The sequence below is a fragment of the Salvia miltiorrhiza genome, chromosome 1 (assembly GCF_028751815.1).
Source record: "Salvia miltiorrhiza cultivar Shanhuang (shh) chromosome 1, IMPLAD_Smil_shh, whole genome shotgun sequence".
NCBI lineage: Eukaryota > Viridiplantae > Streptophyta > Magnoliopsida > Lamiales > Lamiaceae > Salvia > Salvia miltiorrhiza.
The window spans coordinates 6,914,976-6,942,918 of NC_080387.1; the positions used below are offsets into that span (position 1 = coordinate 6,914,976).

A 27,943-nucleotide genomic window follows, 5' to 3' on the forward strand; every position below is an offset into this window, starting at 1 on the left:
TAGAATTCTCACGGTTCTCATTATCTCTATCGTTCATCTATCATCCTGCATCTAATCATCAATCACCTCTATATAATAGGGAAACTTGCCTCTCTTTTGAGGTCTTACTCAAGCACGAAGGTTCCTTGTTCATAACGCCCTATACTATAATGATACTCTCGCTATGCAAGCATCATAGGGACTAAGCATCATATATGTTCTATACTATGCTCCTAGCTATGTACATTAGCTATGCATCACTATAGATATATCTATACATCTCTAGATAGTCTCGGTCATCATCTATCCATATTCCATCTCGTCTTCGTTATCGCCATCATCTGCTATCCTACTCCCAATCCTCATCAGTCGGTGCATCTTCACTCGGCTCCGTCTCGTTCTCTTCATACTCGTCTATGATCCGATACACACTATCATCGATCGGCTCATCCTCGACATTCGTGTCATCCTCGTCTGGGATATACTCCCTGAACCATCGCTGCATCGCTATCTCAATATAACTCGGCATCTCATCCTCGTTTGGTACGGTGGGGCATCGGCTATACTAGCCTCAACATCTCTCCTCATCTTCCACATCAACTTCCTCACATCAGGATTCATCATCTCAACAATTTCATCATCAAACAATACATAACTCATTAGTGCATCAAACTCAACTTTCATCAGAAAAGCAATAAGAAAAACATCCAACTCTTACCTCGTTAAGCCGGAGGAGATGGGGTGCTGGGGTTTCGTTACAAAAGGAACTCTCACTCAAACTAGTCTAAGAACTCAAATTAGACTAGTACTTAATCAAGCAATTAACTCAGAGCAGACGACCTGCTCTATTACCACTCTGTCGCAGCCCGATTCCCAAACGCTAGTAATAGCGGGGTACGAGTATCGATACGACTAAAATAATTGAATAAAGGACATCACAACTAAACTGAACATCGGCGCGGAAGCTTACATCAAAACATGCTAAGGCAAAACATCATAAATCGACTCAAGGGTATAAATATCAGGAATGATATAACTTCTTGAATATCAGGAATTTCAAGAGGAAAAACAAAGTAGGTACAGCTTATTTTCCATAAGGAAGTATAATATCAAGAGTGCCACAGCAAAAGGCGTAACAATTATATGTATGAAGACATATTATTGCGAGTACATTGCTTGATTTGAAAGGATTAGTGTATCATCTCACTAAGGTTTTATCAACATCCAAAAGGAAATCAAAGTACATCGTCCTTAAGACTCTAACATCAAGGAAAACAGCAAGGAAACTTTATCAACGAAACAGTCCCCACCAGCACCAGTCCAATCTCGCTCCAAAGCTTAGCCTGCACATTTAGAAATATATGCAGGGCGTGAGTAATAATACTCAGTGGGCAAACGCCGAAGAAAAACATCAAAGGCGCTCTTAGAGCTATATGTTTGAAGCTTGCCATAACATCAGCAATGCACAGAAGTAAAGTTTGCGTAAATTAATCTGTGCATGCAGTTTTCATAATCATAACATCATGTGTAAACGACTGCAGTCAAATATTTTAACATGTATGTACCACACCTACAACAATCATCATTATTATCGATACCGAGAAGTAGGCCTCCCTCTCGAGTACCGTGACTGGCCGACCCGAAGACGGCTCACAGTCACCTATGTGCACAAAATCCCGCTTGTGGCAGGACCGAATTCGTCTCGTCAGTAGAGGGTATCACACAAGTTCAACATCAAAAATTGGCAAGTCAAACAGTTCATAAACATCATTTATATCAAATATTTGATAAACTCATAATATCATCAATAATCATTTTAGAAGGCTCATACGATAAACGTATACTCAAAATATTGCCCACCTGGAGTCCTTCGCTTAAGCTCGGATAGGAACAGGTGACTTACTTCTTCGTTTCGCTCGGATCTTCATGAGTCATCAACATCATCACGAAAGTTCATGTGGTAAAACAAATCTCAGTTAGAACTCATACCAAAATCCAACTCATCTCAATTAATGACTTCTCGCTCAACGTCTAATTACCCAGTAAAACTAAATCCTTAGGTATACTCAACTTCTAAGGATTCTCACGTCTTAATCTCGATTTAACTCTCAACTCGGACCATACTCAGCAAACAAGCACATAGGCATGTAGAAACACATAAGCATACAACTCACATATAACATCTCACAAACAAGTAAACATCAATCTGACTCGGAGACCAGAGCAGAGAAATGCTCGGTGGTCAGAGTGGAAAACTCGGCAGGGCGGAGCGGAACAGCTCGGCAATGACTGCGGAAAATACCCGCCAGGGCAGAGGAATAGAACTTGCCAAGGCAGCGAAATCATGAACTCTCTGTCGCCAGAGGAATGGCGACCGTCAGAGGAATCAAACTCAGAGGATTCAATCATCAGAGGATTCGATTTCAGAGGAATCGATTTCAGAGGAATCGATTTCAGAGGAATCGATTTTAGAGGAATCGAATTCAGAGGAATCGATTTCAGAGGAATCAACGTCAGAGGAATCGAATTTAGAGGAATCGATTTCAAAGGAATCAACGTCAGAGGAATCAACGTCAAAGGAATCGAATTCAGAGGAATCGATTTCAGAGGAATCAACGTCAGAGGAATCGAACTCGTTGGCAGGGCAGCGGGGAAACGATTTCTCGGTTCCGAGAAATCAAACATCAGAGGAATCCAAAAAGCCAGAGCAGAGGAATGACTTCTCGGCTGAGTAAAGCAAGACTCAAAACAGAACGACGCAGTCAAGAGCAACTCTAAACTTCATCAATCTTTCCATTCACAAAAAATCATCAGACACTCTCAAACATCAAAATACTTATCATGCTTCATCATAACTCACTCACGAACTCTTTAACTCTAATATCATCAAAACACGTAACTCTTTTCATACGTTCTTACTCAATCATCAAAACATCATTCAAGACATAAATCACAGATTTTTCCCAAATTCTTACGTCGAACTAAATTTTGTAAAAACTCATATCTCAAGACTCAGTTTTGCAAAATACATCTTAAACATCTCAAATCATCACATATAACACATTACTCACCCCAGTTTTCGAAAAGAACCAGAAAGATTTTTAAAAGGGCATGAACCCTAACTTTCGAAAATGAAGAAAAAGGCGGTGGGGGAGTTTCTCATGCTTCAAACATCTTAATACTCACATAAATCACCACATACTTCTCACAACAAGTCTAGACTCCAAAAAGCAGAACACTTACTCAAAGAGTTTCAAGAAAAAGGCGTCTTTTCTCGATTCTTCCGGTTAGAAATCAACAAATCTTCTTGAAACAAGCGTGGAAAGTGTTTAAGGCTAGATTTATCGGAGTATTCTGTCTCAGTTGTGATTGGTGAAGCTTCGAGCTTAGTCTCCAATGGAGGAGAGAAGAAATATCGTGAGGGAGAGAGAAGGCGGTGAAGGCCGAAAATGATGAGAATGACCGAAAGAGAGAGGGACTCTTCGGTTTTAGCAAGATTCTTATTCCATTGGATAAGTAGCATTAAATGCTTGAATAGTGCTTTGTCTCCCCCTTAATCAGCAGGTCTCATCCAGCTAATTAGCCACATGTGAGAAAGGATTAAAATATTGTTTGTGAGTGTAGGAGTGTGCGACGGCAAAATCAACACATATGCTAAGTTTTCGAAAATCATACTGACTCAAATAACATAAGTGCGCACATAACATATAAATCACATAACGTCAAACAATTTACTCACAAAATTGTCACGTTAAAACGGACCATCACTCGTCATTAATCTAATTGTCATTCTAGCTTAATCCTTTTTATAGTGATTCTAAATCACTACCTCAACTCTATCTCTCGTCTTTCATCTCATCTTATCTCAAAATTAATCAACGTCTCCATCTCATAACTCTATAATCTCGCATCTCGACATCTCAGTACTCTTAGTAGTGTTAAAACACTATCTTCTAACATAAGGAAAGGTACGGGGTGTTACATCCTACCCCCCTTAAAAGAAATTTCGTCCCGAAATTTGAGTTATTCCTCTACGGGGAAATCTCTGTGTACTTCTCTTTCATCTTTTCTTCAAACTCTGGGGAAGTACACTCCCGCTGACTCTAAATAGCCCATCAAATGTGGCTATCAATTTCTTCTACGCTTCCCAAACTTCGCTTTTTAGCCATCTAGAATTTTGTGCTTTGCAGCCATTCGAGTTTATTGGAGATTGGCTATTTTGTAACTGCTGCTTTAATCATCTGCTTACAATCATCTTTTCTTCAAGTTCCCATGTTGATTCTTCTTTTTGACCGTGATATCTCCATTGGATCTTCACCAAAAGAATTGACTTGTTCCTCAATTGTTGGATCTTCCAGTCCAGCATCGCATCAGGTCTCTCTCTTCATAACCCAAAACTGGTACCAGGGACTCCTCTTCCTGGATGACGTGTTTTGAAACAACACATACTTTCTTAGTTGAGAAACATTGAAAACGTCTTGGACGTTCGCGAAGCTCGGAGGCAACGCTAGATTATAGGCTACTTGGCCTACTCCTTCTAATACATCATAAGGTCCTATATATCTCGGTTTGAGTCTTTCTTAAACTCGAAACTAACACGGTCCCTAAGATAGGGAAAACTTACATAAACATCGTTTCTAACGTCAAAAAGAATCTATCAGTGATTACTCGATCATCGGTTTTCCTCCTCTCAATTTGCTCGTCGTTGTCATAACTCAAGGCATAAGGTCTCACTTCTATCGTGGAAGTAAATTCGTATAAAGTTGCCAAAGTGGCACCTCCACGTGTTAACACATCAAACATCTTTCTATGAAACTCATTCTCTATTCAAAACGTCGTTTCAGTCTTGGCACGTATTTCATACCTTCTCTGTTAGAGCAGCGAAATCACTAACCAGAGTAGCGAAATCAAGACGCCAGAGGAATCAAATTCCAGAGCAGCGGAATCCTTGGCTAGAGCAGCGGAATGAATCATCAGAGGAATAGCTTCCGCTCTGGCGCAAAAATCTCTTCTCGTCCTAATCTCGCATTTATATCTCGGCGCCCTCGTCTCATCAAAAGTGTAACTCTAATGCTCAAAATCTCTATTTATCATCATAACTCCATCTCATCTTAACTATGATCTCATATCTCAGTACTGTAGTACTCTTTGCAGTGTCTCGACACTACTACTATCTATAAAGTACGGATTCGCTTGTGACTTCATTCTTCAACTTTCCTTTATCAGGCACGCCCGGTCTCTTTCTTAAATAAAATGGCATTATTTGCCGCCTCTTAAAAATTCTCTACTCTCTCGGTTCGAGACTTTATTCGAAATCTTTCCATCTTCTCATCTCTTCATCCTTCTCTGCCAGAGCAGAGGAATCGTGATTTCTCTGTCAGAGCAGAGGAATCGGCGTCAGCTCTGTCTAAATCAAAGACCGCTCAAAATATAGGCTCTATTGGTGGAGCAGGGCTCCTCGATCGTGGGTCTGGTGTAAAGCTCAGTGCTTTGCGGGGGTATTATTACCTCCCGATCCATCTTCTCGAATTCCTCGATTAGATTCACTTCTCGAGTAAGGGGAAATCCTAACTTTCCTGCGTCAGTTACAACATCAGTGGGATCTCTTCATCCGCGGAATCACTTTGTTAGCGGAATCCCTAACTCTCTGCCAGAGCAGAGCTAAAACTCAGCAGTATTCGGCAAAACAAAAGAACTCGTTTCAACACTTCTAATCATCAATCCAAACCAACATTTATTATCCTAGCATGCTCAAGAACTCATACACATTCAAATCTTCAAATCGACTTATGAATTTCAAGCTTTTTCCCAAAATCTTGGGTAACTCGTCTCACTTAAATCATCATCAACCTTTTATAAACTCATGAATTATGCTCATAGTCCTTTACTGACTCTGATCGTCTCCTTCGTTGCTCAAAGAAAATTTTGAGAATTTCACAATCGGTGTATAACTTACATTGTACTTCGTAGAGATGGTGTCTCCATACCTTCAAAGCATGCACTACGGCTGCTAAATCTAAATCTTGCGTTAGATACTTCATCTCGTGTGGTCTCCACTTGCTTTAACTCCTTCCTTTCTAAAATTAGTCTCGCACCGGCCAGAGAAATCGGTGCCAGTGCAGAGGAATGCTTTCAGCTCTGTCGTCAGAGCAGAGCAGAGCTCAATTTCAGCTTTGCTTCCCGAGCGGAGCTCGGCTTCAAACTTATCGAAAGATAAGATATCTTTTCCCTCTTGACTCAGCCCACATCCTAGACCATTCTTCGATGCATCAATGCAGTTTGCGTACTAAGTCTCTTCTTTAGATCTTAAAAACTTCATTCACAATCGTTCGGCCAATCGAACTTGACTTCTTTCTTTAACAGGCATGTCAAAGGCTTAGCGATTCTCGAAAAGCCCTCGATAAACGTCGATAATACTTTGCAATTTCTAGGAAACTGTGAATCTCATGCGGTGTGGTTGGCGTTCTCCCTTCCTGTACCGCTTAAACTTTTGCGGGGTCTACCTCAAATCCCCTCGCAAAGCAAAACTCGTATTTACTATCTTCGCATAAATCTCTTTAGCTCGAAATCTTTTCAACACGGTCATCGAACGCTCTTTGTGTTCTCGTTTACTCTTCGAGTAAGTCGGGATATCGTCTATGAAGAAGACTTAACACGAACTCGTCTAGGTATTCGTGAAAAACGCGATTCATGAGATCCATGAATACTGTCGGGTCATTCGTCAATCTAAAAGGCATTATTATAAACTCATGGTGTCTATGTCTCATACGAGATATCATCTCTGGAAATATCTCCCACTCGTATCTTCAGCTGGTGGTATCTCGTTCTCAAATCAAACTTTGAAAAAGTGCTCGCTCTTTGTAGTTGATCGAACAGATCATTGATCCGAAGTAACAGATACTCATTCTTTATCATCGGTTTGTTCAACTCTCGATAATCGATACACAACCTCAAGCTTCCATCCTTCTCCCTGACAAACCAATTGGTGCTTTTGACATCGGTGTCGCGCCAGACTCTACATCAATCGTAACCCTAACTGGTGGTCTGGGGTAATCCCTATCAAGTCTCAGGGTATAACATCTTTATACTCTCGCACGTCTGGCATCATCAACGTTTTCTTCGGTTTCGTCTCTCTGGTTCGGATATTCAACGTACGCGGTTGTATCACTTCTCCGCAAGAACTTTCTTACTTGTAGTGCCGAGATGATCGGCGTCTTCTTCCATTTTCTCTTAACGCCAAATAGACGAGGTAGGCTCTTGGCCTGGAAATTGAAGCGTTATTCGTCTCTCCTTGTCTTGTATCGTCACATGGTTTCCCTCTAACTAGTCCATTCCAACATTTATATACAAGTGCCATATAGGCATCAATCTCAGGTTTCTCGCCTCGAACTTAATCGATCTCAACTCGTATTCTAAGTTAAGCACGCGGATGAAACCGTAGTGGTTCAGCCTATGGGTGCGATTACTCTTTAGAGGTTGTGAAACAGACTCCTCGTTCGGTGTCGAACAAAAAAAAAACGATGGGCATATCTTTCAATTCGTCTATCTCTGACAAAAATCTTCTATTTTCGTCTGGGGCTTTCTGTTCAAGCGCGTACAGTCTCTGGTGATGAGGTCGATTCGCCTGCAGGGCTGGTGGTCGCTTTCTTGACTGACGTGGTCGAAAGGCTGACTGTTGTTGCGGTGGCGGCGGTAGCGGTAGGACTCTTTCCATCGCTTTTGAGTTGCGGCCGAGACTGACTCGGTCGTTCTTCCGCTTCCACTTTGCTGACGATTCTTGCACTAGTTGAGTAGTGCTCGACCCTTCGCAGGTGTGACGGCTATTCTGTCTCATCTTACATTATCTCAATGTAATTTATTGCTCTTCGACAAGGCAACATTCCTCGTGATTCTTAAAGGTTTACTGCTGCTGGGGCAGTTGGGCCATCATAAGGCCGTTTGTCTCAATTCTGATATTGCGGTGGCGCATTTTGTCTCTGCCACGACTTCTTAGGATCTTGACTTCGGTCATCCTATCTTCTCTTTCCTTCATGCTCTCGTCTATAAAAGACGGATTGCACGTTCGAGTGCTCTCAGTCGTTTTGGGGTGCTGGAGCTCAAATTGCTTTCTCTGGCTGCATTGCCCGTTCTATATCCCATGTTCTATTTAGTGCTTCAGTGCACATACTCGCGCTCTGACTCGTTAAATCGTCTCGTAATTCTTGTCTCAACCCTGCTCGAAACAATTCTAACATCTTCTCATTCATCTCTTCTCGATATGTAGCATACCGATCCAAGTCGCGAAACTGACGTTCGTATTCAGCTACGATTTTATTGCCTTATCTCTTATCATCCATTCTATTTCTTTCTTCATCCAGTTTCTCTTTCTCGGCACAGTCTAAGGGGACATGTATCAACCTTAGAACTAATTCCCATAACTCTCAAGTCATAAAACTCTTACTCAACATCATACTATTTCCTCAATTCTCATAACTCAACGTCATAGACACATTTCATGCCTATCATCGTAATCATCAGCTCAAAACTCTACTCAAGCATAAAGATTCTCTGGTCATCGTCGTATAGACCTATAAGAAAAATTTCTCTTTCGAGAACTCTTACATAATTCAGGGCATAACGGAAATAAAGCATCCCGTAACGCTATGCCGTTTCAACTTCCGTACTAGTCGTCATCTCAGTCTGCTATCGTGAAAAACGTCATCTGTTCTATTCCGTCATCTCGATCTCCTTAAATCTGCTAGTGCATGCCTATTCTGGCTTAGCATCACTTCTTCTCATCCTCGAAATGGTTAGCTTTCTTCATTTGGCTAACATAAGAAAAATCCATAATCGGACAGTTGCTCGTCCCGTAATAAAATTCTACGACTTCTCCCATAACTCGTGTTTTCTCCCAAACACTCTTCTTATTACGCCATCCTAGTTACCTAAACATTCCTAACTCTTGTCGGATGTGGTAGGGACTAGGATATAATGAATAAAAATGTCTGATCTTGAACAAGACGAGCTCAATTAATGGAATAATTCCATAATAGCCAGTGCTATCTCAAGGATAATGAAGAAGTTACAATCAAAGGAAGATCAAAGGCTAGAACAGAAACTCAGATAAAACTGAGATATAACATGATGGGGGTAAATCAATACTGGAAGTAGAAACAATCCAGTAAGTGGTAAATGAATAAATTGTCCACTGTTAAACAAGGGGCAAGAATTTCCAACCCAAACAATTTAGGCTCAAATACAGTGGATCTAGAAAATTTCTCAACAGCATATAGTTCATCTCATATAGGAGTTCAATTGGATGCAGAAAAATCTCAAAACGACCAAGCGGGATAGGGACTCAATGAGTCTACTCTCATAATTACTCTAGCGATACTAAACGCGGTCCCGGTGAAAGTACCTCTATTACGAAGTACAACTGGTCAAAAACATCTATGCATCCTATAAGATCTCCATAATACGTTCGCCCTAGTAGGGTCGTATCTATAAATCGCGATGAAAACTCTAATTCTTATCGCATTATCTCAACTATCTCTCTCTGCTTCTCTTCTTCATCTTCATCTTCTTCTCGGTTTATGTTCATTCCGTTCCCTCTTCTTCTCGGAGGTATACTATTAAAGGAAAAGAATTATATACTAACGACTTCGAAACTAGTCATTTGTCAAAACATAATACTAATTCTCTTTTTCTCAACTCAATTCTATATTTCTCCTATAGAATTCTCACGGTTCTCATTATCTCTATCGTTCATCTATCATCCTGCATCTAATCATCAATCACCTCTATATAATAGGGAAACTTGCCTCTCTTTTGAGGTCTTACTCAAGCACGAAGGTTCCTTGTTCATAACGCCCTATACTATAATGATACTCTCGCTATGCAAGCATCATAGGGACTAAGCGTCATATATGTTCTATACTATGCTCCTAGCTATGTACATTAGCTATGCATCACTATAGATATATCTATACATCTCTAGATAGTCTCGGTCATCATCTATCCATATTCCATCTCGTCTTCGTTATCACCATCATCTGCTATCCTACTCCCAATCCTCATCAGTCGGTGCATCTTCACTCAGCTCCGTCTCGTTCTCTTCATACTCGTCTATGATCCGATACACACTATCATCGATCGGCTCATCCTCGACATTCGTGTCATCCTCGTCTGGGATATACTCCCTGAACCATCGCTGCATCGCTATCTCAATATAACTCGGCATCTCATCCTCGTTTGGTACGGTGGGGCATCGGCTATACTAGCCTCAACATCTCTCCTCATCTTCCACATCAACTTCCTCACATCAGGATTCATCATCTCAACAATTTCATCATCAAACAATACATAACTCATTAGTGCATCAAACTCAACTTTCATCAGAAAAGCAATAAGAAAAACATCCAACTCTTACCTCGTTAAGCCGGAGGAGATGGGGTGCTGGGGTTTCGTTACAAAAGGAACTCTCACTCAAACTAGTCTAAGAACTCAAATAAGACTAGTACTTAATCAAGCAATTAACTCAGAGCAGACGACCTGCTCTGATACCACTCTGTCGCAGCCCGATTCCCAAACGCTAGTAATAGCGGGGTACGAGTATCGATACGACTAAAATAATTGAATAAAGGACATCACAACTAAACTGAACATCGGCGCGGAAGCTTACATCAAAACATGCTAAGGCAAAACATCATAAATCGACTCAAGGGTATAAATATCAGGAATGATATAACTTCTTGAATATCAGGAATTTCAAGAGGAAAAACAAAGTAGGTACAGCTTATTTTCCATAAGGAAGTATAATATCAAGAGTGCCACAGCAAAAGGCGTAACAATTATATGTATGAAGACATATTATTGCGAGTACATTGCTTGATTTGAAAGGATTAGTGTATCATCTCACTAAGGTTTTATCAACATCCAAAAGGAAATCAAAGTACATCGTCCTTAAGACTCTAACATCAAGGAAAACAGCAAGGAAACTTTATCAACGAAACAGTCCCCACCAGCACCAGTCCAATCTCGCTCCAAAGCTTAGCCTGCACATTTAGAAATATATGCAGGGCGTGAGTAATAATACTCAGTGGGCAAACGCCGAAGAAAAACATCAAAGGCGCTCTTAGAGCTATATGTTTGAAGCTTGCCATAACATCAGCAATGCACAGAAGTAAAGTTTGCGTAAATTAATCTGTGCATGCAGTTTTCATAATCATAACATCATGTGTAAACGACTGCAGTCAAATATTTTAACATGTATGTACCACACCTACAACAATCATCATTATTATCGATACCGAGAAGTAGGCCTCCCTCTCGAGTACCGTGACTGGCCGACCCGAAGACGGCTCACAGTCACCTCTGTGCACAAAATCCCGCTTGCGGCAGGACCGAATTCGTCTCGTCAGTAGAGGGTATCACACAAGTTCAACATCAAAAATTGGCAAGTCAAACAGTTCATAAACATCATTTATCTCAAATATTTGATAAACTCATAATATCATCAATAATCATTTTAGAAGGCTCATACGATAAACGTATACTCAAAATATTGCCCACCTGGAGTCCTTCACTTAAGCTCGGATAGGAACAGGTGACTTACTTCTTCGTTTCGCTCGGATCTTCATGAGTCATCAACATCATCACGAAAGTTCATGTGGTAAAACAAATCTCAGTTAGAACTCATACCAAAATCCAACTCATCTCAATTAATGACTTCTCGCTCAACGTCTAATTACCCAGTAAAACTAAATCCTTAGGTATACTCAACTTCTAAGGATTCTCACGTCTTAATCTCGATTTAACTCTCAACTCGGACCATACTCAGCAAACAAGCACATAGGCATGTAGAAACACATAAGCATACAACTCACATATAACATCTCACAAACAAGTAAACATCAATCTGACTCGGAGACCAGAGCAGAGAAATGCTCGGTGGTCAGAGTGGAAAACTCGGCAGGGCGGAGAGGAACAGCTCGGCAACGACTGCGGAAAATACCCGCCAGGGCAGAGGAATAGAACTTGCCAAGGCAGCGAAATCATGAACTCTCTGTCGCCAGAGGAATGGCGACCGTCAGAGGAATCAAACTCAGAGGATTCAATCATCAGAGGATTCGATTTCAGAGGAATCGATTTCAGAGGAATCGATTTCAGAGGAATCGATTTTAGAGGAATCAACGTCAGAGGAATCGATTTCAGAGGAATCGATTTCAGAGGAATCAACGTCAGAGGAATCGAATTTAGAGGAATCGATTTCAAAGGAATCAACGTCAGAGGAATCAACGTCAAAGGAATCGAATTCAGAGGAATCGATTTCAGAGGAATCAACGTCAGAGGAATCAACGTCAGAAGAATCGAATTCAGAGGAATCGATTTCAGAGGAATCAACGTCAGAGGAATCGAACTCGCTGGCAGGGCAGCGGGGAAACGATTTCTCGGTTCTGAGAAATCAAACATTAGAGGAATCCAAAAAGCCAGAGCAGAGGAATGACTTCTCGGCTGAGTAAAGCAAGACTCAAAACAGAACGACACAGTCAAGAGCAACTCTAAACTTCATCAATCTTTCCATTCACAAAAATCATCAGACACTCTCAAACATCAAAATACTTATCATGCTTCATCATAACTCACTCACGAACTCTTTAACTCTAATATCATCAAAACACGTAACTCTTTTCATACGTTCTTACTCAATCATCAAAACATCATTCAAGACATAAATCACATATTTTTCCCAAATTCTTACGTCGAACTAAATTTTGTAAAAACTCATATCTCAAGACTCAGTTTTGCAAAATACATCTTAAACATCTCAAATCATCACATATAACACATTACTCACCCCAGTTTTCGAAAAGAACCAGAAAGATTTTTAAAAGGGCATGAACCCTAACTTTCGAAAATGAAGAAAAAGGCGGTGGGGGAGTTTCTCATGCTTCAAACATCTTAATACTCACATAAATCACCACATACTTCTCACAACAAGTCTAGACTCCAAAAAGTAGAACACTTACTCAAAGAGTTTCAAGAAAAAGGCGTCTTTTCTCGATTCTTCCGGTTAGAAATCAACAAATCTTCTTGAAACAAGCGTGGAAAGTGTTTAAGGCTAGATTTATCGGAGTATTCTGTCTCAGTTGTGATTGGTGAAGCTTCGAGCTTAGTCTCCAATGGAGGAGAGAAGAAATATCGTGAGGGAGAGAGAAGGCGGTGAAGGCCGAAAATGATGAGAATGACCGAAAGAGAGATGGACTCTTCGGTTTTAGCAAGATTCTTATTCCATTGGATAAGTAGCATTAAATGCTTGAATAGTGCTTTGTCTCCCCCTTAATCAGCAGGTCTCATCCGGCTAATTAGCCACATGTGAGAAAGGATTAAAATATTGTTTGTGAGTGTAGGAGTGTGCGACGGCAAAATCAACACATATGCTAAGTTTTCGAAAATCATACTGACTCAAATAACATAAGTGCGCACATAACATATAAATCACATAACGTCAAACAATTTACTCACAAAATTGTCACGTTAAAACGGACCATCACTCGTCATTAATCTAATTGTCATTCTAGCTTAATCCTTTTTATAGTGATTCTAAATCACTACCTCAACTCTATCTCTCGTCTTTCATCTCATCTTATCTCAAAATTAATCAACGTCTCCATCTCATAACTCTATAATCTCGCATCTCGACATCTCAGTACTCTTAGTAGTGTTAAAACACTATCTTCTAACATAAGGAAAGGTACGGGGTGTTACAGAAAGGGTCAACGAGATTCAGGTTTGTGCTAATATTTTGAGTTAAAGTCTTCTTATTATTCTTTTAATTAATATATTTTATTTAATGATAGCAGGAATTTTCTGCAAGTTCAAGTCATCAAAATTTTGGTGGATTCCCATTATCAATGAGCATGACTAGTTTACTTTTGGTAATATTTTTTTACAGCCCCATTGATTATCGATTTGTGACATTTGCTTGTTTTTCATTGAAAGATATTATTTTTTAGGACTCTAATTGATATTTCATGTACCTAGAATGCTAAGTATTTTTTGTGTTACTCACTTTATTGTTATTGTTGTTTTAGGCACAACAATCGCAGAACTCTAACCCTTTGCAAATAGATGACTCGCAGCAAATCATTAATGAAAATAAATGAGTTGTTGCTGAAATGGTGGATGGCATATTGGATGGTTGCTGATGTTGGATTCTGCTACTTTGATGAATTTGTTGTCCAGATTTTTATGTTGCGTTGTTGTCTAGATTTTTGTCCAGATTAGACTACATTGCATCGAATCCCAATATTCTTACTGTCATGTTGGTTTTGGTCCACTTCAACACTCATACGCCTTGTTTCCTAATTCTTACAAAATTATTTTTCCTATAAGTTGGATTCTGAATTCTGATTCTGAATTGTGATCTGTATTATGCTGCTTGAGGAATTGGATACATTATTCTACGTATGTGTTGCTTCTCATATTAGTTGAAATTGGATCAAGGTTTCTGTATTATTATTATTATTATTATTAATTTGAAATGTGATCAAGATTTGTGTATTGTTATTATTATTATGACAGTAGTAATGTTATGAAATTTAATGTTTTTTTTCCCATTTAAGACTTGTGAATCGCATGAAGAACAAATGCAAAAGTATTGAAAAACTAACACTATCATTAAAGAACTAACACCATTGCTGCAACATTACCAACTCATAGCCAGGCCACGTACTGAACTTCACACCCACACCATAAGTAAACAACTCATATGAACTAGCGTACCAACTCATAGCCATAGTACTTGAGCTATACCCAAAAGCTTTTGGGTAAGTGAAGGAGACGAGCTATACCCAAATACTCTGCTGGGACAGCAATCTGAGACGAGCTATACCCAAATGCTCTGTTGGGACAGCAATATATCTGCTGTAGTTATGCAACAATAAGAAATCTGCTGTAGTCAATATTGCAACAAGCCATTCAACTATTCCAAAACAATTTAAGTTATGAAGATGGAAAAGATAGAATTCGTATTAAGTACACTAATTTCTTAATAAATGAATCACTCCTTGATAGTTACAAAATCAAGAATGTCAAGGGAAGGGAAGGGAAGAATGTCTCCGCTACATGCCATACAGATTCACCGTCTTTGATCGATTCTCATCGAATCACTGCCGCTAAATCCTGGATTCCGTTCGCATTCTCTCTGAAATCGGCGTTCAAATACCGCCTCTTTCTCTCTTTGAAGTCGCCGCAAATCGCCGCCACCAAACGGGCCATCCGTTTGGGCTGCCTTCTCACAGCATTTCCGGTAGGTGCAGGCGGTGCTCCACCATCCGCCACCGCCTCTTTCTCTCTTTGGAAGTCGCCGCAAATCGCCGCCACCGAACGGGCCATCGAGATCGATGGTCAGTCGTCCGTTTGGGCCGCCTTCTCACAGCATATTCCGGTAGGTGCAGGCGGTGCTCCACCATCAGCCACCTCTTCTCCGATTGGAGTATGGAAGTTGGTGAAGATAAAAGATTAGTGAGGAAGATGTTACGGCTTGAAGAGCCGAGCTGATACCGCACATATTTTAGGAGATTAAAGGGAGTAAATAACCTAAATCTAAACGGCGTAGTATTAACTATGGGACAGAGAGTGGGACAGAGAATGGGTACAGAGGATCCGAACTGGTTAGTTAGGTGGTTAGAAATTTATAAAAATTCAAGTTACATTAGGATGTTGTCCAGACTTTAGTCAATATATAGGCTTTTCGTTACATTAGGACGTTGTCTCTCAATTTATAAAAATTAAAGTTACACAAAGTAAATATTAAGTCAAAGTTCAGGCTATTTATTAATAGTAATCCTAAATTAAAATTGAAAGAAAAATATTTTGACTAAAACTATTTAAAAAAAAAAAAAAGAGAAAAAGAAATTGAAAATGACAACCGAAAAAATGAGGCAAAGATCCGATGTGAGTGAGTGTGGATATAGAGAAATGTATAATTTTGTTCCATCTCCCTGTCTTCCCTCCTAAAATCTCTCCAATGCAGTGACTTCCAATGACACCTCTTTCTCTCTCTCTCTCTCCTCATTACTTTGCGTCCATGCATGGTTCTCTCTCCTCTCCAGACAACCACCTCAAGAAAAAACCTCCTCCCAAATTTCCTCCCTGCCCTCTTCCCCAGGGCACCACCAAACATGGGTAACTGCTGCTCCCAGGGCGAAGAAACCCCGCCGGACCCCAACGAGAAGGAGGAGGCGGAGAAGGAGAAGGAGGAGGCGGAGGCGGAGGCGGAGGCGGAGCCCAGCCCCATGACCCCTCCTCCACCGGGCTCCCCGAAGCCCCCCTCAAAGCCCCCCGCCGAAATGGGGTCGGTCCTGGGGCGGCCGATGGAGGACATCAACGAGCTCTACGAGGTCGGGAAGGAGCTTGGGCGAGGGCAGTTCGGCGTGACCCACCTGTGCACGCACAAGCAGACGGGGGAGCAGTTCGCGTGCAAGACCATCGCCAAGCGGAAGCTGGCCAACAAAGAGGACGTGGAGGATGTGCGGCGGGAGGTGCAGATCATGTACCATCTCACGGGGCAGCCCAACATCGTGGATTTGAAGGGCGCCTACGAGGACAAGCACTCCGTCTACCTCGTCATGGAGCTCTGCGCCGGCGGCGAGCTCTTCGACCGCATCATCGCCAAGGGACACTACACCGAGCGCGCCGCCGCCTCCCTCATGAGGACCATCGTGCAGATCGTGCACACCTGCCACACCATGGGGGTCATCCACAGGGATCTCAAACCGGAGAACTTCTTGCTCTTGAATAAGGAAGAGGACTCGCCGCTCAAGGCCACCGATTTCGGCCTCTCCGTCTTCTTCAAGGAAGGGGAAGAATTCAAGGACATAGTGGGAAGCGCGTATTACATAGCACCGGAGGTGTTGAAGAGAAAATACGGAGCAGAAGCAGATATTTGGAGTATAGGGGTGATGCTCTACATTCTTCTCTCTGGGGTTCCTCCGTTTTGGGCAGAATCGGAGACGGGCATATTCAACGCCATTCTACGAGGGCATATCGATTTCAGTTCGGAGCCATGGCCCTCCATTTCAAATGGAGCCAAGGAGCTAGTCAGGAAGATGCTGGCTTCAGACCCCAACCAGAGGCTCACAGCAGCCCAAGTGCTGAGTATGATTCCATATAGCTTTCATTTTATGTAAATTAACTAATACTAATACTGATAGCAATGTTGGCAGATCATCCTTGGATTAAGGAGGACGGAGAAGCACCGGATACACCACTGGACAACGCGGTTCTGAGCAGGCTGAAACAATTCAGAGCAATGAATAAGTTCAAGAAAGTAGCACTACGGGTGATCGCGGGGTGCCTGTCGGAAGAAGAAATCATGGGGCTCAAAGAACTGTTCAAGGGGATGGATACAGACAACAGCGGAACAATAACGTTGGAAGAGCTCAAGCAAGGGCTCTCCAAATCTGGGACAAAGTTAACCGAATATGAAGTCCAACAGTTGATGGAAGCTGCTGATGCCGATGGCAATGGCACCATTGACTATGAGGAATTCATCACTGCAACAATGCACATGAACAGAATGGATAGAGAAGAGCATCTTTACACCGCCTTCCAGTACTTCGACAAAGACAATAGCGGGTAACGTTTCGATCTACTCATGCATATATACTTTATTCGACTTTCTCTTGTTGATCGAAAGAGCTCGAGCTCGGTTGAACTCGACTCGTGTGATACTTGATAATATCGAATTTAAGCTTGAGCCCAAGTTCTGCTTCTTAGATATTTGTATACATGATGTTCGAACTTGAACTCCTTAAAAACTTAGGAAAAGCTTGTTGATAAATGTTCAAAATGTGCTCTTCATCTTAATTAATACTTCCTCCGTCCCGGCCAAGATGCTACATATTCCTTTTTGGGCCGTCCCAACGAAGATGCAACATTTCCATAAATGGAAAAAATAAGGGATTTTAAGTATATAATTAGCACTAATTAATTAATCCCTTATTACATTCTCTCTCTTACTTTATCACTTTATTACATTCTCTCTCCTACTTTATCACTTTTATACTACACACTTAAAATAATAATCTACAACTCCTTAAATCCCGTGCCGAAAAGGAAATGTAGCGTCTTGGCCGGGACGGAGGGAGTATGTTACTCAAGTTCAAAAAATTTGGAGAAGTCCCAATTGCAAATGTTAAAAGGAATTTATTTGTAGATGTTTAAAAGTGGGGTTGAAATGAAAAAATTACAAAAAAGGTTATAACTTGGTGATATATTTTATAGTTATCTAGTTAGTAAACTAATTTTTGAAAGTTGCGACTTATTGTTTAGTTTTGTTCTCATAATCAGGTACATTACAATTGAAGAACTAGAGCAAGCTCTCAAAGAATTTGGCATGGGTAGTGACAAGGACATTAAGGAAATCGTCTCCGAAGTTGATGCTGATAATGTAAGAATTCCTAATTTAGTCAACCTCCATCTCTATAAGCATATTATTCTACAAAGGATGGTCAAACTTAATTAGAATAATAATATATGAAATAAAAAATACTAATTCTTTTCCAGAATTTTAATTAGTTATAATAAAATTCTTATTGTATATGAAGTATATAAAACATATAAATATCAAATTACTAGACTTGTAATAAAAAATTGAAATAGCTAGTAGTATTTTAGGTAGAATCAAAATTCGTAAGATTACACACTTTTATAATAATAAGTTGAATTAAATATTTGAGAGGGGTATAATTAAACCCATATCAAAATTTACAAAAATGCTCTTCTGTGATAGGTTTTGTAATAATAGAGAAAATTGCACTTACATATATATAAACTTTTACTCAATTCTGGTTTTGCACATGAACCAAAATTTCTGTCTTTAAATACAAAAACTTTCATTTGTTCTGCGGTTATCATTACCCCAAATTATTGTTGAATTGGAAGTCTATACGACGTAGTTGGCATTGTTTATGTCACATCAACTGACCACGATGACATTAATTTGTCACTTCAATTTATCATAATGATATAAATTGATTATCGTATAAACATTTAACATAATGAAATAATATTGGTGTATTTGAAGGCAAAACTTTTAATTTATAAGCAAATTACAATCAGATTAAAGTTCATGTATTTAGACATAAAGGACGAATTACATGTTATGAATGCAGAGTGATAGTTTCATAGTAGTTATTTATTATACAACAATAAAAACAAGCTCACTGGTCAGTATTAACAAATGTGCAGGATGGTCGGATCAACTACGATGAATTTGTAGCAATGATGAAGAAAGGTAATCCAGACATGGCAGCAAATACCAAGAAAAGAAGAAGTGGTGTGTTTACTACAGAGTCCCCCAAAGACTAATATATGATCTTTATTTGTATATTTAAAAAAATAAATATACAAATATATTAACCACCCACAATTCTTCATGGAGGGAAGGCGAACTTAATTCTCTGGAGATCCAAGAGATACTAATATGATAGGGTTTATGTACAAATATATTTAGAAGTGTAGGATTTTCTATATACCATGTATAATTAATGATGTATCTAAAAAGGTCGAGTCTTCTGCTGTTCCTTCCAATGACTGAGTGAACTCGGAAACAAGGGTAGAGAGATCACTACACATCACCATGCGATGTGGTCAGTATCATTTGATTAATACTAGTATTTGCTCTCGTGCCATGCACGAAAAATCGTCTTATATTTTTTTATACATATATAATTGATAATAATTTAATTATTATATAAAAAATTATAAATATAATAAAAATATAATTTTAATTAAATATATTAAAACTAGATATTAAAAAAATAAAGAAAAATTCACAATAATAAAAATCGATATTATAAAAAAGGGTTAAAACTAGATATTACCTTGTCATTTCTAGGCCAAGGTGCACGTGAGGAAGAGTTTGAGTCCTAGTTACTTCGTCAAAGTGGTGTTTGAACCTGATGCTTGGGTATGGTTGCATACGCGCAAGGAAAGGTTTTCTTTTGATGTAGGTGACGACTTGGATTTGAGGACAAATCCTCTTCAAGATGAGAGGAATGATGCAGCCCAAGGTTCGTCGTTAGTGCAATAATTGATGAAGAAGCTAATTGGAGATGGTGGGGTTGGCGCGTTGGATAGCCCACGTTTGATTATATGTATTTGGGCCGAAGTTGGAAGACTTTATTTATTTTATTTTCAGCCTTGTTATTTTATAGCCCAATAGTTTAGCTTATTGGGTTATTTTCGAAAATTAGGGAATAAGGGCCTTGTTTGGCTGCTTAGGGTTTTGTTTTAAGTTGTTTCCTTATTAGACTAGGTTTAGTTTTTGCCTATATATATGGCTTTTATGTGTTGGCCGAATTTGAACATTATTATTTATCAAAACTGTGAGTTTTATTCTCTCTTGAGAGTTTTTGAATTTCTCTTGAAATTCCAAGACGAATTCATCTATCGGCGTAACGGCGAGTCAACCAACCCTCGTCGGGTGTCATTCATCGTCCCCGAGTTGCTGCGTCAACTTCATGTTGGGGTATAGGGATTTCATCGCCTATATCATTTCGTGGGTTAGATTAAGAGGTTTTGAGATCTTTAATTATCTATTGTTCGTTCTCAAGTCTTCCGCTAACGTGTTCGTTTAAACGCTCTGGCAAGCAGTGACGTAGCCAGGATTTCATCCCAATGGGGGCCAATTTATAATAATTTTAGTTTTCTATCTTCATTTTTAAATAAGTATTATATTACAGAGTTTTTCTTGTCTCTTTTTAAATATCATATTGTTAAATTTTAGAGTGACATTATGCTAAATTTTCAACTATACTCGTGTCTTTTCTTCTATACTTTACCTTAAAGTAAAAAATATAATTAAAGGTATACATGTAAAATTATACTATTTCTTGGTAAGTATTTATATATGACTATCACACTTCCTAATGACTTACATGTTTAAAATTATAAATATCTAGTAATAACTTAATCCATTCACCCAACATGTATTAATATCCATATAAAAAAATATTCACCAATAAGTTATTACAATTAAAAAATATCTAACAAAAATAAGTGAAATATAATTCACTTGCATGTATATGTACATGGTCTGAGCTAACAATTAACATAAGTTAGAAATATCTAGTTAAATTATATTATTTAATAACTAATATTTTAATAATTCACATAATGACTCAACTAGAAACACCTCAAGATTGACTTGAAATAAGACAATGACACTCTAGCAGTGGTAAGTTAACCCAATGTCGTCTCTCAAGGAAGATCTTTAAGGGCTTTTAATTATGTCACAAGAAAGAAGTAAACTTAGATTATTAAACTAAAACTTGTAAAGTAAAATTAACTAAAGCTTGGGAATTAAAACTTAACAAGAAACTTAAACTTAAGAATTATCTAGGCGAAAAAGAACAAAACGTAAAAACTCATGCATAAAGAAACCATTAAACCCTAGGCAAGATTAAACGCGATTAAAGTAAAGGCAACTAAGAATTTAAACGCTACTAAAACTAAGAATTTAAAGACTTGTAAATAAAAGCTCCTAATCTAATGCACATAAACTAAATTGCATAATTTAAAGGAAAGCATAAACATAACGAAATTGCAGAATTTAAAGCAAAGCATAATTTAAATTGCAGAATTGAATAGCATAATTGAAAGTAAAGCATAAACGTAACAAAGCAAGTAAATTAAAATAAATACGGAATACCATAAAACGTCTCGAAGATGCAACCACTGTCACTCAATTACAACTCTAAACGGAAACTAAAGCAAAACTAAACTTGAAAGTAAACTAGAACAAAAAGTAACTAAAACTTGAAAAACTAAGAAAGCTTGAAAAACCTAAGTCTTTGGCTGCCTAGCATAAGAATGACTCTCAAAAGACGGAACAAAGATTAGGGCAAAGATTGATTATTACAATGAATATTAAGACCCTATTTATAGACTTCATTCCAACCCTAATTACCATCAAAATCGGCCTTGCAAAACTGGACTCTTAAAGATAAGCATCGTGAATTCAAAGGAATGTCCAGCTGGCAGCGTGCTCTGCAAGTAACGGTAGCTCTGGCGAGAAATCGCCAGCTCTGGAATTGTGCTAACTCTGGCGCGTAAGTCAGAGCTGGAAGTCAGCTCTGGATAGTTCAGCTCTGGAATTTTGTTTACTCTGGCGCGTAAAAGTCAGCTCTGGTGAAATATGTTGACTCTGGAGAAAAGTCAGCTCTGTCACGTTTTTGCTCTGCTCTGACAAGTTTGTTCTGCTCTGGAGAATTCAGCTCAGATAGTGAAGTTCAGCTCTAGAGATGGTTAGCTCTGACTATGGAAGTCAGCTCTGGCAAGATTGGTCAGCTCTGGAGATTTAGCGAGCTGTGGAATGTTCAGATCTGGAAATGGTGAGCTCTGCTCTGGCACTCTATTTCAGCTCTGCTCTGGCGCGGGCTTTTCAGCTTTGCTCTGGTTTGCGCCAAAATACGCCATTCTACTCCAAAATCTCCAAAATAACACACTTCCATCTATAAAATCAGAATCTCCTGCAAAGCATAAAACAAACCCATAAATGCATCAATTTCCAGGATATTTAGCTCAAAATAAGCACATGCAAACCCCCAAATTAAGAACAATTAATCATAAATCACATAATAAAATTGAATGTGTGAAAAAGCTAAAAGAAACAAGCTATGACCTAAAAAAATCATAAAAAATTCAACATAAAAAATAAATTACGTACATGTATGTTTGTAAAAAATTCTACTTTTAAATTCAAATTTTATTTTTTTATGAGTCCATTACAAAAAATTATCCTACAAAAAAATTTAAATCAAGAAAATGTGAACTAACAATAAAGGTGCGTAGTGAGAATTTTGTTGTTAAGAAAATTAAAATAAATTTTCATTGAAATAATAAATATAAAAATACATTGCATATATATATACTATTTTTTTCAAAAATTACAATGGGGCCCAGTGCCCCCACTGGACCCGCCCTAGCTACGTCACTGCTGGCAAAGATCGTATCATAAACGAAAGCATAAACATAATTGAAAAGAAAGCAATAGTAAAAACTGAATTAAATAAAACCCATAAATAAACCAAATAGACAGCTTAAATCTTCAATCCTGCAGAAATCCAATCCAAGTTCTAAAACTTTGAAAACAATGAAGTTCTAAAGCTATGAAACTCAAAATAAGAATCTGAAACCCCTACTAGGTCAATTATGAGACATATTTATAGTCTCAAAGTAAAACTCAGTCTAAAAACCCATAAAAATACAGAAAAACACATAAAATAAAATAAAATCCGGACACGTGGCGATCAGGAAGGCGATCGCCGTCCTCAATTCAATATTTCTTCTTCGGCCATCGGTCGTCGGACCCCTTGCCGCACACGTCGAATTTCTGGCGATCCTCCCAGCGAGCGCCGCCTATAACACCGCCTCGAACATGAATTCCCTTCTATCAGCGGTGACCAACTCGGCGGTCGCCAATGTCGCCGCCACCCCTCGCTGTTCCATCCCATTATCCGATTTTTTGAGCTTTTCGAGTTCGTTTCCTCGATTCTTGCACTCCGAACACTTGAAACTCGATCTTTGAATCTTCATTATTTATATTGAGCTTTCAAAATACTCAAACCTGTATCAAAATAGCCAAAATTATATTCAATCGTAATATCATAAAAGAATATAAAATTCAAATTAAATAACATTATAATTAGGCATAATCCTAACACTTTAAGTATTAAAATCAATATATAATACGATTAAGGATTCCTGCGCTCCTCTTAATCCGGGGTCCTACGTGGCATATCTAAGAATTCACCATTCAAAATCCCTGCAATTCTAGAGCCTCTAACTCAATTCTCTATTGCTGAAGTGGCAATGTAATTCCACATCAATTATTATTTTGTATAAATGATTTAATTACGTATTCTATATTGATTTAATTAGTATACATCACATCTAATTGAAAAATCATTTCATCATCCACCGCCACCGGTGTGCTTCAATTTCTCTTCTCTTCCCTTCTCCTCGCCGACCACCCCCATCGGCGCCGCAGCTCCCTTCCACCTTCTCCGATACCACCTCCATTTCCCTCTCTCCCCCACGGCGATCTGACCTCCCGATGATTCGACCCACCGGATATGGCCGCGATGAGATTTACCCCTTTCACTCCGATGGCACCTCCATTTGCCTCCTCTCGGCGATCTGCCCCTTCCACCTTCTCCGACGCTTCCCTCTTCCGCCGGCGACGCCAGTCACCTCCACTCCCTCAACTGACACGCGCAGAAACAACAGTCCACCGCTTTCCTTGGGGTCGGCAAAATCGTCGGCTCTTCCCTCTCTTTCACGCAATACATGGTAAGAATTATATTAGGAAAAAACCCATCGTTTTGCAAAGTTTTGATCTTTTGTTTAGAAAGAATTTTTTTTGGAAAGAATTTTAACAAAGGAAACTTAAACCCTAGATTTTTATCTATAAATTCATTACCTTGAATTATTAACGCCACAATCGTGTTTTTACAATTCGCCGCGGCGGTAAGCTTCTTCTTCTTCTATGGCTGTTTGTCTGCGATTCACCTTTTTATTTATATTTTTTCCAGATTTTTGGTTTAGATTTTGTTAATTAACTCTGTGTGATTTCTTTAATTCCATGTTTTGGTTTAGATTTTGTTAATTAATTAATTCTATGTGATTGCTTTAATTCGCAGTCGTTCAACCTTGCCTCCCCTTCATGAAGACTCGCCACTGTCCCTGTGCTGTAGTCGGAGACTCCTCTGCCTCGACGAACAAGGCAGTCACCCCGGGCTGTCACAAGTAAAAGGAGAGTCTCACACAAACAGGTAAACTCTCCAAGTAACAGATCCCTTATGAGCCGAATTCCGTCAGCATGTTTATTTAATTATTATTCTAATTTATTTTCAACCCCGAATTCTGATATCTGCCATAAAAATATGGAAAGATTTACCTATAGTCGATTAATAATTTAGCAAATTCTTAGGGTTTAGGCTTAACAATGGAAACTTTATAACCTACATTTTAGCTATAAATTCATTAGTTTTAATGTGAAATTTTATTGCCGCATTGAGTTTTACAGCAGTTGCCATCGGCTCAGGTCCCGCAAACTGCCGATGTGCTCCAAAACTCGGCGAGGGCCGTCGTTCAACCTTGCCTCCCCTTCCTGAAGACTCGCCACTGTCCTTATGCCGTCCTCTGAGACTCCTCTACACAACGAACAAGGCAGCCACCCCGGGTTCTCACAAGTGAAAGGAGGGTCTCACACAAACAGGTAATTTACTTTTAAACATCTCTTAAAAAGACATAATTAGGGGTTGTGGTTCTATATTGTTTTATCTAGCTTATTGCATCGTGTTTTTACAGCCAACTCAAGGTACATTTCTTCTTATTTTGCTTTGTTTTAAGCGTGATTAAATACCTCAGGAACTGAGGGGAATATTTGTCTCAATGGACGTGTGCTTAGTGGTCTTGCTTGACAGAGCTCTTCTGTTTGCGATCGCATATTTCATTAGAGGTAACCCCTCCCATCTCTTCCTTTTTCTCCGTGTTTCTGCTTTGATTTTTGAATTTCGGTTCTTGCTGTTTTTGTTCTTGATTTCTTTAATTGTTATTGTTTCAATAAATACACATTGCAAAGTATCATTCCCCTTTTCTAATCTTATGGTTACTGTTTTATTTTCACTATTCCAGTGACTATTTTCTATCATGTCACTTTTGTTTATATTCTTATTCTAGATTCTAACTATGTTTCACATTCATAAACATAGAACATTATCGTGTTTTCCGATGTATAACTTTGGGTTGCTCAGCCATCTTGATATTTTTGAATTTCAATTCTCTATTTTGATTTTGAATTTCTGCTCTTGATGTTTTTGTTCTTGATTTCTTTAATTAGGAAAGATGAAAAATTCGAGGAATATGTTTTAAAATTTCCATCAATCATGATTTCTAATATCTACGAATGTGATTTTTTTCCTAATATATGTACATTTTGCAAATCGTTTGTTTTTAAATACTACGGATATTAGGTTTCCAATTTTAATATATTTATTGCTTTTGATGTTATTTTAGTTTTATAATTTATAATATAATAATTGAACTTCTAATTAGGTTCATCCTACAGCTCCATAGTTCATGAGTTCCTCAACTCTTTAGATCATTATTTCATCTCTGGATCCTAGAACTATAATTGGCTACTGCTCAAATTCACTATTTCATTAAAAAAAATTCTTGAACTATAACTGATTAGTATTTTTCCAGGCTTTGATTATGTATGTTTATGTTATAGATGACTTTTTCATTATTAATTTTTTCTCGAACTATACCTGATTAATATTTTTCCAGAGATCGATTAGTCTTCTATATTAGTGCTGGTGAATATTTATAGTTTAGATTCAGTTCAAGTAGCGAAAATCAAACTTCTACATAATGCCTTTTATGTAAGAAAGTTGGTAGAGTAATAGGCTTTTCTTCTTTTCAGGCTGATGCAGCGAGCACGACTGGGTATAAATTCCAACCTCTCCTTTTCATTTTATGTAAAAGTTGAGAGGAATCGAATAAACAAGTTTAGTTTTGACATGTGCATAATTAACAGCGTGTTGGTGAGGGTTCTCACCGAAGGGGCTCTGGCGCTGACGTTGGACCATAAGTCCCATGAAAAGATAGTACAATGTGTTATAACAGGAGTTGCTTTATCCACTACTTCAAATATTCTTGCTGGGGTTTTATAGATTGCTCCCACCATTACTTCTGAATTATTCTAATACCATTTTCTACTTTCTCACATTTAGGATAACAAATTTCTCTTTATGTACTTCGAATTTACCTCTACACTTTTTACCATAATTTGAACAACCAAATAATGCAATTTTGAACAATTTTATTCTAAGGCAAGTGTTTTTTTTTTCTTGTCTGTTGTGTATTATCTTATTCGTCTTTGATGATTCATAAATTAACAATTATATTTAGGCAACAGGTTATTCTAGCCAAAAGTATATAGCAATTAAAAATTATATCTTTATTTACATGATTATGATTTCCTTTTGATGTATCAGAAATGCTAGAATGAGATATTATTTCTATGTATATACAAAAACAAATCTTGATAACATCAAAAATATTTATAACCATTTTAATACAAAATTACGTAATAATTTTGGTGACTCAAGTTTTTTAAAATTTTAAATAAGTGTATTATGGAATGAAGAAGGTGTTCACTTTATTACGAGTGAAGTGATGACTATTAATTGAGAATCACGAAGATTTATGACCAAGGTACTGTAGAAGGTGAATTGCTTTTCTGGCTCCATAAATTGTCTTACCCCGAGTTCTTGCGCCACGTCCTTGAATTTTTAGAATTTTGAGTTGTAATTGTTATAGCGGGTGGTGGGTATTTGACGGTAGCGGGTTGGTGGATATCCGACGGGTGGCGGGTATTCGCGTGTTGCGGGTATGGGTGGCAAATAGTAGTGTATAAAAAGTTGAAAATTTCTCTAAAATTTGTTGCAGTTTCGTGGTAATTTATTTGTTGGGTGGTTTATTGCATTTGTTGAGTAATTGATTGCAGGATGTCGACGTCAAGAAGCAGCAACGCCCCTACCTTTCAAGCCACAACGGATATCCTTAGATAGTGGGTGGCGGGTATTCGACGGGTAGCGTGTGGCGGATACCCGACGGGTGGCGGGTATCCGCGGGTCGCGGGTATGATTGGCAAATAATATTTTCGAATATACATTTCGCTACGTCATGTTAAAGTTAAAGATGAAAGTCCTCTTTAATTTGTTTTTTCATTTTAGTTTGATGTGTAACGTAGATTTATATCATATTAACAATTTTTTTAGTGAATAATCTTCATAATTTATAAATATATTAGTAAGAAATAATTTTTACGTTTTTCATATATAAATTATAACACCAAATGATACCCGTCGAAATTCGACGGGTTACACACTAATATTAATAAAAACAA

At 38.5% G+C, this 27,943-nt stretch overlaps 2 protein-coding genes and 1 long non-coding RNA gene across 12 annotated transcripts; all 3 read left to right on the plus strand.

The window, feature by feature from the left end:
* Positions 1–13,722: 13,722 nt before the first annotated feature.
* On the plus strand, positions 13,723–14,343 carry LOC131016429 (uncharacterized). The gene is made up of 3 exons (XR_009098994.1): positions 13,723–13,747; positions 13,821–13,895; positions 14,052–14,343. It is a non-coding gene; the product is annotated as an uncharacterized LOC131016429 (long non-coding RNA).
* Positions 14,344–16,023: 1,680 nt separating this feature from the next.
* On the plus strand, positions 16,024–19,649 carry LOC131016419 (calcium-dependent protein kinase 14-like). Its single transcript, XM_057945117.1, has 4 exons — positions 16,024–17,118; positions 17,187–17,598; positions 18,313–18,412; positions 19,213–19,649. The coding sequence occupies exons 1-4, from the start codon at positions 16,053–16,055 to the stop codon at positions 19,330–19,332; spliced, it is 1,698 nt and encodes a 565-aa protein (XP_057801100.1). The 5' UTR covers positions 16,024–16,052; the 3' UTR covers positions 19,333–19,649.
* Positions 19,650–23,897: 4,248 nt separating this feature from the next.
* LOC131016436 (uncharacterized) lies at positions 23,898–26,883 on the plus strand. 10 transcript variants are annotated; one of them, XR_009099015.1, is made up of 6 exons: positions 23,902–24,318; positions 24,669–24,800; positions 25,055–25,246; positions 25,381–25,489; positions 26,456–26,478; positions 26,570–26,883. XR_009099015.1 is itself a non-coding variant. In XM_057945131.1 (3 exons), exons 1-3 carry the CDS (start codon positions 24,083–24,085, stop codon positions 25,140–25,142), a joined length of 456 nt encoding a protein of 151 aa, XP_057801114.1. In that variant the 5' UTR covers positions 23,907–24,082; the 3' UTR covers positions 25,143–25,374. The 10 variants fall into 10 exon arrangements, 1 of the variants encoding a protein (XP_057801114.1); XR_009099014.1 differs by having other exon boundaries at positions 23,904–24,318; positions 25,399–25,489; XR_009099013.1 differs by having other exon boundaries at positions 23,898–24,318; positions 25,399–26,478.
* Positions 26,884–27,943: the final 1,060 nt, after the last annotated feature.